Here is a 16,706-nt window from a genome sequence, read left to right as displayed (position 1 = left end):
GAGATTTTTTAAAAATTAAAGGCCTAAAATTTAAAGGTCTAGCACCTCATCTTAGGATGCTATGGCCTTGTATGAATGTTAGGTGTAGAATAAGGACCAGTCCAGGCTGGAGAGGTGGAAAGTGGGTAAGATGAGTACTGCTCTTGAAGATAACCTGAGTTTGTTTTCCAGCATCCATCCTGGGGAGGTGGGAGGCTCATAACTTCCCAAACTCCAGCTCCAGGGGGTTTGACACCTGTCTGGCTTCTGAGGTCACCTGTACTCATGTGCACATGCCCACACATACACATAATTAAAAATAACGTAATTTTAATCAAACCTAGGGGAGAGAGGAAAAGCCAAACCCACCAAAAGGTTTCCTAAGCAAATTTGGTGGCTCCTGCTTCCCTCTCTATCTCTACCTTGTGAGGTTGAAAGGAAGAGGGCTCCCTAAAGAGTCAGAAGAGTGTAACTGGACAACAGCCTGTGCCCAGGAGTTTCTGGCTGCCAGAGATCTTTGCAAAGTCACTGAGTCATCAGTTGTTAACTGAGGGCCATCAAAGGCAGTCACTGCAGGCTCTTTGTCCCTGAGGCTTGGGCTCCAGGCTACCCCAGGAAGCTCCAAATCTTGCTGAGACCCCACCCTCCTGTCAGTAATACAGTCACTACATAAGAAAAGAGTTTCCAGCTGGGCGTTGGTGGGCACACCTTTAGTCCCAGCACTTGGGAGAGGCAGAGGCAGGCAGATCTCTGTGAGTTTGAGACCAGCCTGGTCTACAGATCTAGTTTCAGGACAGGCTCCAAAGCAATACAGAGAAACCAAAAAGTTTCAGCTTTACATGACAACAGCTTTATCAGAGATTTTTTAGTGACCTAGTCTTCATTTTCCACTTCTTACCAACAAGCTTTATTATTAGTAGTAGAAATATGTTCCACAAAAACACCACATTTACCAGTCTCTCTTGTAACTAAGTGTGGTCATGAGACCAAATAATGCCTGAGATTTAAGTTGAAAATATTTGGGAAGATTCTGGGAAAGCTTTGTTTTTCATTTCTGTTTTAAATGTGTCTGGAGGGGGGGTGTTTGCAAGTGTGTAGGGAGGCTGACACTGGGGGTGTTCCTCCACACTCTCTTGTTTATTCATTGAGGCGAAGGCTGTCTGTTGAACTCAGAGATTGATGGTGTGGCTAGTCCGGCTAACCACCTTGCTCTGTCTTTGTGTTCCTGTTGCTGGGATTATGGATGGGCTGCCACACCTACCTTGCATTTACCTGAGTGCTGGGAACTTGAACTCAGGTCCTCATGGTTGTCCAGCAAGCACTTTAGCCACTGAGCCATCTCTCCAGACTCTAGAAAAGCTTTTTGAAAGACTTTTCAGCCACTTATGATACTAAGAGTGATAGTCAAATGTTCACATGATGAAACCAAAAGGAAACTGAGTTTTTAATGAACCGGCCTTGAATCCATAACTTTGAAATTTTTTGTTTTTGACTGAGTACAAAATTAAAAATTTTTTTCCCTGTTACTGAGTTTTCTGTTAAATATGGGTGGACCCAACTCTTAGTGGATATCCTATCTCAAGACAAAAGGACCAGAAGAATATGGTCCATTACAGGATTCTTAAGCACAGTCACATTCCTAATGCTTTTCTCTCTCAGAGAACATCTTCTTTGTTCAAATTTCCTTCATTAAGTTTGCCTTTCCTATCTTCATCTCCTGCTGTTCCCCATGCACAGGGCTGCTCTCACACCAGGATCCAGTCTTCTTTCCCAAGTCAAACATTTTCTAGTCTGAATTATTAATCTCATTTAGAAAATAACTAGCGAGGAAGTCCAGAGTGAGTGTGTGTGTAGTCCAACTTCCTCTAGAGATAGTTCCACCTAATTCTTCCTGGTGTTCTGCCAGTAAATATTATTTTGATGGTTTCTCATGATTGGTTCTAATTTTTTTTTTTAAAAAAAGATATGTCAGTAAATATGCCTTTTCTAAAGATGACACGAATCTTGAGGAGCAGAATTACTGCTTTTACATGCTGAGAAGGAGAAATACTTGACATTCCCTTAACCAATGCCCTCCCTTAATCAAGGGCCCTCCCTCCTTGATGATAGTGGTAGAATGGTTAACAGTTCCTTTCCCTTCAGGTTTTTAGATTGTGCCTGATGTCTGAAATTAGTTTAAGAATCAAGCCCCATAGCCTCTCCCTATGCCTCTTAATGGCCTGTAGTTTGCAACACAAAGGTTAAGCTTTGCAAACATCCTGCAATTCTACTCTCTGCCAAATGACATTCCTCCTGGCTGTCATCCTCCTGCTGTCCTCCACAAAATTAAATTTTTTATTAAGGTCTCATCCTCCCTGTGTTTCAGAAGACAGGCAATATGAAGACCTAAGCCCCTGGTGCAAGCCACCCTTCACTGCCAAGGGTGGGAGTGAGGCGGGGAGGTTCGAGTTTCTAGTTACATAAATAATACATTCACAGGGAGAAACTTTCCAGATGGGTTTCTGTTTTCGTGTGTGTGTGTGTGTGTGTGTGTGTGTGTGTGTGTGTGTGTGTGTGTGTGTGTGTGTGTTTCTTCTCTTTTAGACTGACCTTTTGCCTATTTGCCTACTCAGGGCTGAACATTTGCCTGGTGTCCTGTGGAATTATCGGCAGTTAAACATTTTTCAGGGAGAACAGCTCTAGCCAGTTATCTGACATTCCAGGAACTTTCCCACTACATTTTTACGTAAGGCTATTATTTCAACAAAGGCAAGTCTGGAAAAAGAAGATAGGTGTATGCTAACCAATCCACTTGGCTCTCTGCTAAAGACTCCTGTCAAAGGATTATATGGACTAGTTTGAATTAGTGACTAGAGTGAAAGCTTTATTCTAATTGCAAAATAAAATTTATATTTCTTGCTGGGTGCGGTGGCCCAAGACTCTAATCCCAGCATTTAAGGAGGTAAAGGCTTCCTGATCTACAGCATATATAAGACAGTCAGGGATACATGGAGACTCTCCCTCCAAAAAAAAAAAAAAAAAAAAAAAAAAAAAGTTTTATATTTTGTGCTTGTTATGTGGCCTCAGATAGCCAAAAAGAAACTGTCTCCCCTTCCCTGCCCATAAATTAGTAATAACAATTATACTATTATGGGCATCTATAATATTTATCTACTTCATACTTCAGCAGACAGAAGGAATGCTGAGTCAGCACAGAAGCTGTCTATACACACACACACACACACACACACACACACACACACACACACACACGCTAGAGAAAAGTGACTTTTCTGTTACCTTAGAGCAGTTTTTCCCACCTTTACTTCTTTGAAAAGATCAGGACCAAGCCCCAGTTTCTTTGTGGGTTAGATCTAGGTAACTTAGGAAAAACTCAGGCTAAGGGCTGGAGAAAGGCCTGATGAGAAGAGTCAAAAGACTTTAATGAAAGTCATTGAATACTACAGAACTTCTGGGAGTGAGGTGTCCTAGTAAAGGAGGGAGAATGGACCATGACCAGAAAAGAGATGTCAACAACAATGACTCTACGGCACTGATAGAATCCATGCCACAGTCTATGAAGAATGGTTTGCATTGTGTCCCAAATCAGGGATGCATTAAGATTTGACAAGAATCCCCTCCAAATGGTAACTCAGTGCCAGTTTCAGTAAGTGACATAGTCCTGTAGCAACTTGAAACTTGAAAGAGTAAAGACCAGAGCTAAAGTATGTCATCTATAAATTGAGAACACCCCTGGGGGTCCATTCCCATGAGAGAGGTAGGGCCTGGAGAAGAGACGATGCACCATATGTTTCTATTTCCCAGGATTCAGTTTCCTGATCCATTATTGAAATGTGGCCATGAAGGGAGGCTGAAGGGTGAGTGAGTGACCTGCAAAACTGATCTGACACTGTGGACCAAAGTGAACCACGTAGTCCACATTTATACTGATTGAAGTATACAAATCCCACAACAGAGAGTAGGCGATGTTATCTTAGTTGATAAAGTACTGCACACAAGGACCTGAATTTGATCCCTGATTTTTTTTTTTTTTTTTAAGTAAGATTGAAATCTGGGTGTGATGGTGCACGTTTGTAATTACAGGGCTAGGGAGGCAGAGACAGACATATCCCTGGGGCTCACTAGCCAGCCAGTCTACCTTACTCAGTGAATTCCAGGCCAGCAGGAAAACCTGTCCTTGAAAAAATAAAGTAGATAGTACCTAGGATAGTACCTCTGGCCTACACACCTGCCCACTCATGCATACACACCTGAACACACACATGTACACACACACACACACACACACACACACACACACACCACTTACTTCATTACAGGATAGATATTTAGAAATTCTCTCAAGTTAAAAACTTTAGAAGCGATGAGCACACTTAGTACCCAGATCTTGCTTTTGATGAATGACTGATCCTTGAACAGGGGCAGAAAATAAACAAGGTGACTCTGGAACATCTTGTAACACCATAAAAGTCAAGAAGTGTTCAATAAGAAGTAGCTGGACACAGTAGTTTGTGCTTGTGGTCCCAGGGCTCAGGCAGCTGAGACAGAGGATTCCTTGTGTCTGGGAATTTGAGACCAACCTTGGAAATACTGACTGACGAAAAATATACAAACATGCCCCCAACACTGACTGCAGTATGCTAAGGAACACAGCTGTCAACTTAATTAGCTCCCACTGGCCAACGTCTAGAATAATTTGGAAATTAAGATAAAATGACTCTAGGTTATAACCGGATTATAAAATGAATGTGTATGAATCTGTAATGAAAACATTAAATGATTACATATACAAATTCATCAGAGGGGAATGACAATGCACAATCCCAAATAATTTAGGTAAATGCTGTCCTTTCAAGGGAGTGGAGACTAATGCTCCATTTCTTAAGCATGAGCTGTTAATGATGACGTCTTTCCAGAGAATACAATCTGGAAAAAGGATGGAGAGAAAAAAATAATAAAAACAAATATTTAAAGAGAATTATAAATTCTTATCTCAATCAGGTGTTTAAAGTCAGTCTCACCATGGGATTCATGGTGCAATATGCATCTTAGATATGGTGTGATAAAATGGTGGGTTTTTTTTTCTTTTCTTTTTTGGTTTTCTGAGGCAGAGTTTCTCTGTATTGCTTTGGAGCCTGTCCTGGAATTCTCTCTGTAGACTAGGCTGGCCTCTGGAACTCACAGAGATCCACCTGCCTCTGCCTCCTGAGCGCTGGGACTACGGGACCAAAATGGTGTTTTATCTATGTATTCTTCCTCTTTAATCCTATAATTCTATATCATTATGACAGAAACAGACAAATTCCAGTTGAAAGACATCCTATAAGATCTCTGAACAGTATTGTTCAAAGATGTCAAAGTTTGAGAAAAGGCTCCTATTACTTAATGTAGCTTACTATCTTAATGGAATTATAGGACAGATAAATATTATTCTCTTAAAAACTAAGGATTTCTTAATGAAGACGTTAGTAATAATATCAGGTTTAATTATTTAACTTCATGAAATATACTGTTCCAGTGTAAGCTACAATAGCAGAAATGGTGTAGGACACGTATAAATGCATATTTGCAAATTCAAAATTGCTCAAAAGTTATGTTTATTTTTAAATGTTGTCAGCTGTGATGGGGCATGTTTATAACTGTAACATTTGAGAAATAAAATCAGAGGGATCAGGAATTAGAAAAAAATGACATTTGGCAAAAAAAAAAAATTTACTTAGCTTGGACGGCTAGAGAAATGGTGTCTTAGGGTTTTTATTGCTGTGAAGAGACACTGTGAGTATGGCAACTCCTACAAAGAAAACATTTAATTGTGGTGGCTCCCTTACAGTTTCAGAGGATCATCCATTATTATTATTGTTGTTGTTGTTAATTATTGGTTTTCCCAGACAGGGTTTCTCTTTGTAGCTTTGTAGACCAGGCTGGCCTTGAACTCAGAGATCTGCCTACCTCTGCCTTGTGAGTGCTAGGATTAAAGGTGTGTACCATCACCGCCTGGCTCATTATTATTATTATGGGGAGCATGGCACCATGCCCTCAGGTGTGGTGCTGGGGTAGCCGAGAATCCTACATCTTGCAGGCAACAGGAAGTCAACTGAGAGTCACAATGAGGGAAGTTTGAGCAAAAGAGACATCAAAGCCTGCCCTCACAGTGACACACTTCCTCCAACAAGGTCTCATCTGCTAATAGTGCCACTTCTTTTGGGGGGCATTTTCTTTCAAACTGCCACAGAATGCTCAGTGGTTCAGAGCGCTGGCTGCTCTTTCCAGAGAATTCAGATTGAATTCCCAGCACCCACATAATGGCTCACAACCCTCTGCAACTCAGGTTCCAGTAGATCCAATGGCTTCTGGCTTCTGTGGGTACTAGGCACACCAGCAGTGCAAGGACATCCATGCAGGCAAAACATTCATACACATAAAAATTTTTAAAATAGACTTTACAAGAATTTTTTTTTTAGTTGGTTTTTGAATGTGTGTGTGTGTGTGTGTGTGTGTGTGTGTGTGTGTTTGGTTTTTTTGGGACAGAGTTTCTGTGTAACAAAGTCCTGGCTGTCTGGCTGCTCTGGAATTCTTTGTAGATGAGGCTAGCCTTGAACTCACCTCACCGAGATCTGCCTGTCCCTACTTCCTGAGTGCTGGGATGCACCACCACACCCTTTGGAAATAAATATTTTACTTCTGAGCTATATAAACCTTCTGTCCCAAGAATTTATATAATCTCCAACCTCCCCTTTCCTGGAGTGGGTGGGCTGAAAGTAGAAATTCTCTACTGTCCTGGTGGCTTAATCTTTCTGATGTCTGACCCCAGGAAATTTGTAGTTAAGAATCATATAGGGACTAGGTGATAACAGGTGTTTTTTTGTTTGTTTGTTTGTTTGTTTTTTCTCAAGACAATGTTTCTCTGTAGCCTAGGCTATCCTGGAATTTGCTTTTGTAATCCAGGTTGGCCTTGAACTCATACAGATCTGATTGCCTCTGCCTCCTGAATGCTGGTATTAAAGGTGTATACCACCAACCCCCATCTGGTTTTTGTTGTTTTGTTTGAGACAGGGTTTCTCTGTGTAGCCTGGGCTGTCCTGGAAATCCCTATGTAGACCAGGCTGGGTCTTGAACTCACATAGATCCTTCTGCCCTTGCCTACTGAATGCTGGGACTAAAGATGTGTGCCCAGCTAGGCAGTTTTAAGGATTGGAGGTCAATGTTTGAGGGTAATGACTCTGAAAACATTAGTTTTATCACTTGGACTATCCTCTGGGTTAAACCCTAAAGATTTTCCTCTAATTAAAAATGACACATTAAAACTCTGGGCAACACTGGGAACCTTATGGTATAGGGTAGCAAAAGGACAGAGGACAGGAATCTCCTCCCTTTTTGGAAAAGTACTTCAAAATGTCCAAAGTAAGTCTGGCAAGGGGTGGACACTATAGTGACAGGATATAATAGCATCTTCAAAATAGATATGAGTCCCCTGAACCAGGTACTGTCCACGTGAAGGTGATTGCACTCAAAACAGGTATTGCATCGCTCGTGGTAGTTTCAGGGGATGGATTTGTTGTGTGGTTTTTTTAAAAAAAATTTATTTTTATTTAATGTGCATTAGTGTTTTTGCCTGCATGTATGTCTGTATGACAGTGTTGGATCCCCTGGAACTGGAGTTACAGACAGTTGTGAACTGTCATGTAGGTGCTAGGGATTGAGTCTGGGTCATCTGGAAGAACAGCCAGTGCTCTTAACCACTGAGCTATCTCCCAGGCCTCAAGGGGAGGAATTTCTGAAGCAAACCATAAGAAAAATACAAGGAAAATAAACATTATACATTATTTAGAACTGTGAGAGTATACAGTAATCTGCAGCGAGCACTCTTTGATGCTGTCTCCTCAAGTAGTGGAGAATGAGTTTGAAGAAGAGCGGAAGCCACACACTGATTCTATGTGTCAGCTATTACAGCCTCATTTGACAACCACAGTGAGGTAGCCTGAAAATGAAGACAATACCCAAATGTTTTTTACTTAAGCCTTTGACGTTGATACTGTATCAGTACCAAGTGAGAAAATAACAAATACGAATGGGACAATCAGATAACATTGATCTCTTAAAAATATTGTTTGATTTTTGAAATAATTGTAGTATAGGGAAATTTAAAAGATAGTGCAACAAGGCCCTGTGTATCTCTCACCCGGTTTCCTCTAATGGTACCATCTTAACTAGAGCATATCATCAAAACCATGAAACTGACACTGCTGTATCCATATACTTGTCACTTTTATATGGGTGGGCACCTGAGGTTCTATACAATCTTATCATGTGAAGTTTTGTATATAAGTGCCCCCTCCCTGCAAATCAAGATTCAGAACTGTTTTCATCACCACAAATACCCCCTTTGCATACTACTTTATAATCACAGGCATCTATTCCCTGCATCCTGTTCCTAATCTCTTCCAAACACTGGCTGGTTTTCCACTATATAATTTTGTCATTTTGAAAATGCTATAGAAATGGAGTCACACAGTATATAAGCTTTTGAAACTGGCCTTTTCCATTTAGTTTGATTTCAGAGGTTTCTATTTTAAGGAACAGATGTTAATGGTTATGATTTTGGAATTGTCATGAGATAAAATGTTCATGCGGTGACCTTCTGAGATTCACCTAATGGCTAGTACTATTTCAGAACTACATTGGCATCTTTTTTATGGCATCTTTATGTCCTAAGAAGTCTTACCTGTAAACAGGAATGTGGGTTGAATGTTAACTAACCACTGCATAGTGGAATAGCTTAAGGCAAGTGTTCAAAGGTTACTTTTTGTGTAAACATAATAATGAAGGGGTGTGCCTCTTATCAGATAAACAAGTTTCAGGGGGGAATTTCTTAAGCAAACCAGAACAAAAACACAGGGAAAAAAATATAAACTAAAACTAAATTATCTAGAACTACCTTTTTAAAGTATAGAGAAATCTGCAGAGATTATCCTCTTTGGCACCAAGAAGACAGAATATTATGCATAAAGTGCTTATTCCAAAGTCATGTGGGTAACAGAAATTACAGAAGAACAAGTTTCTTCTATGTTATATAGACTATGGGAATACCTAAAATCTTGAACATAGGCTTTAAGAAGCAAACTCTAGTCTGTGAGTTTGGGGCCAGCCTCGACTACAGAGAAGCTCTGTCTCGAAAAACAAAACATAACAATAAAAGAAGCAAAACTCCATCCTATTCTTTAGTAGTTGGTGTTGTTGTATATGTGCCTATAGAGAACGAAGGTCAACACAGTTTATTTATTTATTCATTTGAGACTAGGATTCTCTGTGTAGTTCTGGCTGTTTTGGAACTTACTCTATAGATCAGACCAGCCTCGAACTCAGAGATCCCTTGGCCTGCCTCAGTCTCCGGAGTGCTGAGGTTAAAGGTGTGTGTCACCATGCTGGGTTGAGAGGTTTGTTTATTTTATGAATGTTTTACTTGCATGCATGTATGTGTATCATGTGTGTGCTGGTACCCTTGGAGGTCAGGAGAGGGCATGGAATACCCTAGAACTGGAATTACTGATGGTTATGAACCACTGTGTGGGTGCTGTGACCTGTCCTCTGGAGCAGCAGGTGTTCTTAGCCACTGGGCCATCTCTCCAGCCCTCCTTCACTTTGAGACAGGGTTTGTCACTGAATGAGCGCTTTGATTTGGCTTTACTAGGCCATCATGACTCCACAGTAGTACTTTACTGACTGAGCCATCTCCTAGTCCTTGTCCATCGTTTTCAATCAGGGCACCCAAGCTCATAGAGCTGAAATTATAAGTTCTTTGAATTTAGGACAACGGGTCATGGGAAAGGAAAAGTTTCACCTTGTTTTCTGTTACAAACTTATCTAGGCCTCTGTTATAAACTGGGCTTGTTTAGGAAACAAAGTACAGTTTTGATCTTTGCAATATAGACTTTTTAGGATGACTTAAGTTGGTATAGATAGTGAGTCTCAGGTATACTTCATTAGTTTTAAATAGTGACAATTGGGGCTAGAAAAATAGCCTGGTGATTAACAACACATATTGCTCTTGTAGAGGACCTGAGTTTGGTTCCCAGCATCCAAGTCAGGTGGCTTACAACTGCTTGTAACTTTAGCTCTAGGAGATCTGATGTCTTCTCCTGACCTTTACTCACATTGTGTATATACAAACACACTTATATATACAATTAAAAATAAAAATAGTGACAACTGCTATTTATTTAAAGGCTCAGACTTAAGCAGAGTTAAGAGAGGAATACAATTTTCTTTTTTTAAAAGATTTATTATGTATAAGAATTTTGCCTGCATGTATGCCTACAGGCCAGAAGAGGGCAGCAGATCTCATTATAGATGGTTGTGAGCCACCATGTGGTTGTAGGACTTGAACTCAGGACCCTTGGAAGAGCAGGCAGTGCTCTTAACTGCTGAGCTATCTCTCCAGCTCCTTATTTTCTTTTTTTTTTAAGATTTATTTTTATTTATGTGTTTTGCTTATATGTATGTTTGCGGAGTGCCTGGTACAGAGGAGGGTGCGTGTTAGACCACTTGGAGCTGAAATTATAGATGGTTGTGAGCCTGTATATGGGAATGGAATCCAGGTCCTCTGCAAGAAGAGCCAATGCTCTTAACCACTTAGCCATCTTTCCAGCTCTAAGACATCTCATTTTCATTACTTTTTTAATCTTGTAAATTGGTATATTGTTTCTAGAATTAACTTTGCAGTATCAAATTTGATGTTTCTTATACCTTTTGTTCTGGAATTCTATTTAGAATATTCTTATTCTGTTCCTCAGATGTAATCATATGTGTTCAAAGCTACATGTTTTATGTGACACTGTTAGTTATACTGAACAACTAGAAATAATGTAAGCTTCCACCATTTTGGAAAAACTTAAATTATGGCACATTAAATTATGAAGTACTATGAAGTACTAAAAAGAAGTCAATTAAAATTATAAGCCAGGCAGTGGCGGTGCACTCCTTTAGTCCTAGCACCCAGGAGGCAGAGGTGCACAGATCTCTGTGAGTTCAAGGCCAGCCTGGTCTACAGAGTGAGTGCCAGGACAGGCTCCAAAGCAATATAGGAAAAACAAAAAACAAACAAACAAAAAGCCAGGCAGCAGAGGTATACTACTTTAATTCCAGCATTTGGGAGGCAGAAACAGGTAGATCTCTGTGAATTTGAGGTCAGCTTGGTCTACAAAATGAATTCCTGGATAGCCAGGACTGTTATACAGATAAATCCTGTCTCAATAAATAAATATAAACAAAATGGTTAACGAAAGGGTGGTTTGGGGAGGAAAACAAAAGCTTTTCAGGTCTTTATGGTGGTACATCTTTGTAATCTCAGGAGGCTGAAGCCAGAGAATCTTAGGTTTGAACCTAGCCCGAGTTCCATAGCAAGTTTCAACTGGGCTGTTCTAGATATTAAAACTCAGTCTGAAACAAACAAAACTATTTACTACAGTTTTGAGTTTTTTAAAAAAAGAGAAGCATTTTATTTACATGTATAATGTAAAAAGAAAGAAAACATAACAACAATATACACTGAATACAGCAATAAAAATACTTCACTGGCAGCTTCTCTTGTTATTTTATTTTATATTTTTGTTTTTGTGACTCAGACTGCCCTAGAACTTACGATGTAGCTGAAGGTGGCTTCGAACTCAGGTAGGAACTTTAGGCACAGGCTATTTTAAAATCCACATAGCAATGCTGGGTGGCAGTGTTTCCAAACACAACTTAATATTCAGATTTAACATACAAAACATTTTGACATCTCCAATAAGGGAACTTAAATTAATTTAAAAAATGACCTTCCTGAATTACAAACTGAAAGTGTCACTAATAAAGTAGGAAATCAGGAAGGATAGATTGAAGTTGTTACTTCCTTTGAAATGAGTGTGGGTGGCCCCCTCTTTCGTTTCAGAGTTTGAAGACATGGCTTAAATGGCTCAAATTTCAATGACCTGTGAATTTGAAAAGCACTCAGTTTCAGAGTTAGGTAGGCTATAAAGGGTGGTGGTGGGAGAAAACATGTTGTCACTAGTTATACGCATTATATTAAACAGCTATTTCGTGCTTTACGTATAACCTCTTTTTGTTCATACTGGAGGAATAGGGCTTTCTGCCTGTTTTCTGCCTGAGAAATCTCGGAGATCACTAGTGTATTTTCGTCTGGAGAAACAATAACCCCTCGCGGAAGGATGAATGAAACTTGTAATACTGGCACTATAACGGCCATCCCATAGCTACGCAATGAAAAGTTTTGTGTATATTTAGTATTAGACTGTTGGGTGGAAAAGCACTCAGATTAAAACGAAGTACTTCAGTTCAGGGCAGTTTCATCTACCTAAATTCCTTTCCCCAACCACACCTATCCGGCCACTGCGGGTCTCGGCAGTTGACTTCCAGGGCCTGGGGGCGGGCCGGGCCCCCTCCGAAGCTACCGGTCGCTGCCCTCAGGTCCCGGAAGACCACTGCCCGAGCCTGCACTGTGGCCGTCGCGCCGGTCCCCCGCCGTGCCGCCATCAGAGTGGCCCGCCCGCCCGCCCGTCTGCCCGCAGGAATTCCTCCGGGCTTCAAATGTCCCCTGGGGGGTCCCGAGGCTTTACTCGCCACCACTGAGAAGTATTCAGGCCCCTGCGCCCGAGACCGGGAAGCCGGAAGGCCCGCGGGCTCGCGGCAGGGCGAGCCGCGAAGCGGGAAGCACAAGGCGCGCGTCCCCGCTAACGCGGGCGCGACGCAGGGAGCGGGGGCGCGCACGCGCGCCGAGCGGAGGGCGGGCGGGCGGGGCGAAGAGGCGAAGGCGGGAAGAGGGCGCCCTGGAGTCCAGCCGAGTCCGGGGAGGGCGTCGACGCCGAGGGGGCGTGGCCAGGCGAGGCGGGGACGCGCTCGCGGGCTGGGAAGGCGGGGGCGCGGCGCTGGCGAGAGCGTGCCTGGTCCCCGCCCCTGTTTCCCACTCTTCCTTCCACCTCCGACCGGCCGGAGCTGCGGAGCGGCTCCGCTCGCCGGTCCCCGGAGCCGCCGCCTGCTCCCTCCGCCCGCGGCGAGCCCGTCAATCCCCGCACAACGCGCTCCTCCATCTGGGCCATGGATGGGTAAGTGCCGGGTGGCCGCTCGGGGGTTGCGCTGGCCTCGTTTCCTTTCGGCGTCGCGTCCCGCCGAGGCCGGGGAGCAGGGCGCGGCGCCGGCTAGCGGAGGGGCGGCCCGGGGCCAAGCCCGACGGCAGGCGCCCGGGGGACTCGGGGTCGGTCCGCCGCAGTCTCCGCTTCCTGCGCGCGGCGCCCCCGTCACGTCCGCCCCTCGCAGCCTCGGGGCGCTCTCGGGAAGCGGAGACTAGCCGGGGCCGGGGTGCCGGGCCAGCCTCCCCACACTTCCTCTCAGAAAATGGTGCGCGACGCTGGCGGGGGCGGAGGCTGAGGCGGCCGCGGCGCTCGGGGAGTTGCTGTTTACCGGCGGGGTGGGGCGCGCGGCGGAGCTTTCCCCGGCGGCGGGCCCGGGCGAGCGGCGACAGCCGTCTGGGCGGCGACCGGGTCTCGAACCGCGGTCCCGTGCAGGTCTCGGGACAGGCGGGGTCTCCTGACTTGCTCTGTGAGATACGTTAACCTCTTCTAAACACCGAGCGTCTGCACTTTGTCACGGGGACGCTTCCTCTTCGTCCCCCACCCCCAAGAAACTTGGTGAATTCGCCGCGGGCGATGTGTCAGATATTGTGTAAGTGCAGTTTTCCGGGCTGTTTCAACTGCTCAGTTTAAATGGGGTCCGTGACTAAAAGGGAAAAAAATTTACAATCTCTTTATCCGAGTTGATAATTTCTCTTGGAACTGAGACGGGGCAGGAAGCATCTGATGTATTAGTGTTAATTGAAGGATTTCAAGAAATTGGGGGTCGTATAACAAACAGTATTGTTCATTAAGGTAAAAAATCCTTAACGTCTGTTAGAGATTCTACCTCCTTTTATTTATTTAATCCTTAGGCGTTCGAGTTGTTCGTTAGCCCCTCCCCCTGCCGACATCTGACAAGATTTCTGTAAAATGATGATAGAGCATGTAACTTGTTTGAAAAATAAAAGCCATTTAACAGGTTGCCGTGTATTTGACTTTTGCTTGCTACATACTTACATGAAGGCACTAGAATCTTTACAATAGTTTTTGCTCTCGTTAGGTTTCGTTTATTTCAGTTTCACAATATTGTGATATGGATTATCTCGTTTGAATGCAGATTGCACGTTGCAGCAGATATCAAAGTGCAATGCTAGATTTGAATTATGGTTGTGAGGTTCTTTAAAGGATTTTTATTTAGTGAAAGCTACGTTGTGAAAGCTTCTCCTTGAGCATTGACTTCTCTTTACCTGACTCGTTTTACGTGTGAAATCATTTCAGTGATTTATGCCATGATGCCCTTATGTCAGTCAGGAAGCGGCTGTGAAATTATCGCTTTCGGAACATTCGATTTCGGGTTTGGGGAAACAAGTTAGATTTTTGTGTGTGAGATTTACAGTTAAAGGGCTTGACTTCTGCTTCAGTGTGAAGCGCAGCGTCCCCTACTGCGCGCTCAGGGGTGGGGGGAGGGGGAGTAGGAATAACCAACCTTATTCAGCAAAGTGCTTCTCTGATCCAAAACATTAATTGCATAGGTTTTTAGTCATCATTTGCTACTTAGTACATCTTACTTGTTAAAAATTACCCTTTTATTTGACACACTAATAAGTTTCATTATATTTTATACATACATTTGTATCTTGGCACTTTGCTCATATTTACTCTTCCACTCTCACCTTTCTTGCTGATGATTTTTGAAGAACTTTGACATGTTTGTGGTATTAAAACTTAAGAAGGCAGTGATGTAGATAGAGGAGGTCAAATAGGAAAAATGTTTGCTTTTCCATCAGGACCAATAAAGATACTATTAAACATTTTTAAAAAAGTTTAGCATGTGGTCAGCAGAGACAGGAGGATCTCTTGAGTTTGAGAACATCTACAAGAACTAGTTCTAGGACAGGCTCCAAAGCTACACAGAGCTTTGTCTCGAAAAACAAAAAAAGAAAAATGAAAAGTTTAGCTTATCAGGTTTCAATTCCAGGAAAATGAATACAAGTTTTAGAACTCTAAAAGGGAAAATATATGGTTATTGTTTCAAACATTGAAAGTTATACCACTTGATGCATATACTACATATTTTCATATCTTTAGGAAATTATGATGGTGTTATTGACTAGTAAAATAATACAGAACTTAATTTGTAGCTTCTTTTAGCAAATATGGAGATAAAACTGCTAATAGAATCTGGGCAGTGGTGGCACAAGCCTTTAATCCCAGCACTCAGGAAACAGGCAGGCAGATCTCTGAGTTCGAGAAGCCTGGTGTCTACAGCATGGGTTCCAGTACAGCCTCCAAAGCTACACAGAGAAATCCTGTCTAGGAAAAAAAAAAAAAAAAAAAAAACAAAAAAACAAAAGAAAAAAAAAAAAAAAAAAACAAAAGAACGGAAAAAAAAAAAAAACCTGCTGAGTATGTAGAAAATGAATTTTGGTGTAGAATAACTTAGGGCTTTTTATACTTTGAATGTAGTGGATTATGCACTAGGCAAGTTTATTAAAATTCATTTTTCACAGCTTGATTAAAAAAAAGCCCATTTCTTTAATTCAGAGTAGTTAAAAAGGCAAACAAAAAACCACTAGCTGACATTTTTACTTTCTCCTCTCTCTGTCTCTCTTTCTCTCTCTCTCTGTGTGTGTTCATTTCCACCCAGGAGGAATACTTTTATACTCAAAACATAGTATTGATGTTTAACTTTTTAAAAAGCAAATCATACAATATATGTGGAATATGATGTTTGTATTCTAGCTATGGCAGACAGTCATAACAATAACATTATTTTGGTGAGTTTTTGTGCTGTAAGATGCAGGTTTCCTAGATGCCTTTCATGTCTATAAAATCCAAGCACAGGTTTTGTTTCATTTAAAGCTTCATGCTTTAATCACTCATCTCAGGCACTTAAAAGAATGAACTTTGGTGATTTTAGTTTTGGTTTGGATTTGTCAAAGTGAGATCAATAAACACATGTTCATTGTCTTGAAGGACAACTATGCTTTTCTGCACACTAGAGTAATTTTTTTCTTGCATTGAGGTGTTGAGGCTTTGCTTTTGAACTCTGCTGTTGCTACACTGTCCATTTTTTTTTAACTAACATTTCACAGTTCATTTTTTCATTATTATAATGCTTTTTCTTTTTCTTTAATCTTATCTGTCTTTTAAAACTTGTTCTCTAACTTTGTTTTCCATTTTCTCTTTTTACTTTTTCCATACAGTGTTGTTACAGATCTTATAGCAGTCGGTTTAAAGGTAGGACTCTTTTACTATCCTTTCATAATCATTTTTGTATTTTAATTTTGACACCTCCCCCAGTGGTGAATTAATTTCACCTGTTTGTGAAATTGTCTTTTGTTCTGTGTGTTGATAATCTTTTACCTTTAACGCTAAAATTAAGTAGACACATAGCTAATTTTGAATTTTATGTGCCTTTCAGGAGGAACTATAGTATTATATATCTAAAATTTAAAAGTATATGTAAAGTTTTACTTAACTGTCAGGATGGTATTTTTTGTTTGGTTTTGTTTTTGTAGTGAAAATAATCCTGGGCTCTGATTTACTTTTCTAATGAGTCCTTTTTTTTTTTTAAAGAAAAAAACATCTTTTGTGAGTGTATAACAAAACCTTTTTTGTAAG

The 16,706-nt window shown here is 41.6% G+C and overlaps 1 protein-coding gene across 9 annotated transcripts in view; it reads left to right on the top strand.

Annotated features, from left to right (window-relative positions):
* Ptbp3 (polypyrimidine tract binding protein 3) overlaps positions 1-16,706 on the top strand; it is a 297,169-nt gene that overhangs the window by 206,611 nt on the left and 73,852 nt on the right. For 2 of the 9 annotated variants that reach the window (XM_051187886.1, XM_051187885.1), the window contains exons 1-2: positions 12,943-13,076; positions 16,289-16,322. The exons of 3 other annotated variants lie outside the window; for them this stretch is intronic. In XM_051187886.1, coding sequence (XP_051043843.1) covers positions 13,069-13,076; positions 16,289-16,322 — 42 coding nt within the window. In that variant the 5' untranslated portion in view covers positions 12,943-13,068. Of the gene's footprint in view, positions 1-12,888; positions 13,077-13,673; positions 13,693-16,288; positions 16,323-16,706 lie in introns of those variants that run through there. 4 more of the 9 variants (XM_051187895.1, XM_051187890.1, XM_051187889.1 and 1 more) reach the window with 4 other exon arrangements.

The sequence above is a fragment of the Phodopus roborovskii genome, unplaced genomic scaffold (assembly GCF_943737965.1).
Source record: "Phodopus roborovskii unplaced genomic scaffold, PHOROB, whole genome shotgun sequence".
Taxonomy (NCBI): domain Eukaryota; kingdom Metazoa; phylum Chordata; class Mammalia; order Rodentia; family Cricetidae; genus Phodopus; species Phodopus roborovskii.
This window is presented reverse-complemented; position numbering and strand designations above follow the sequence as displayed.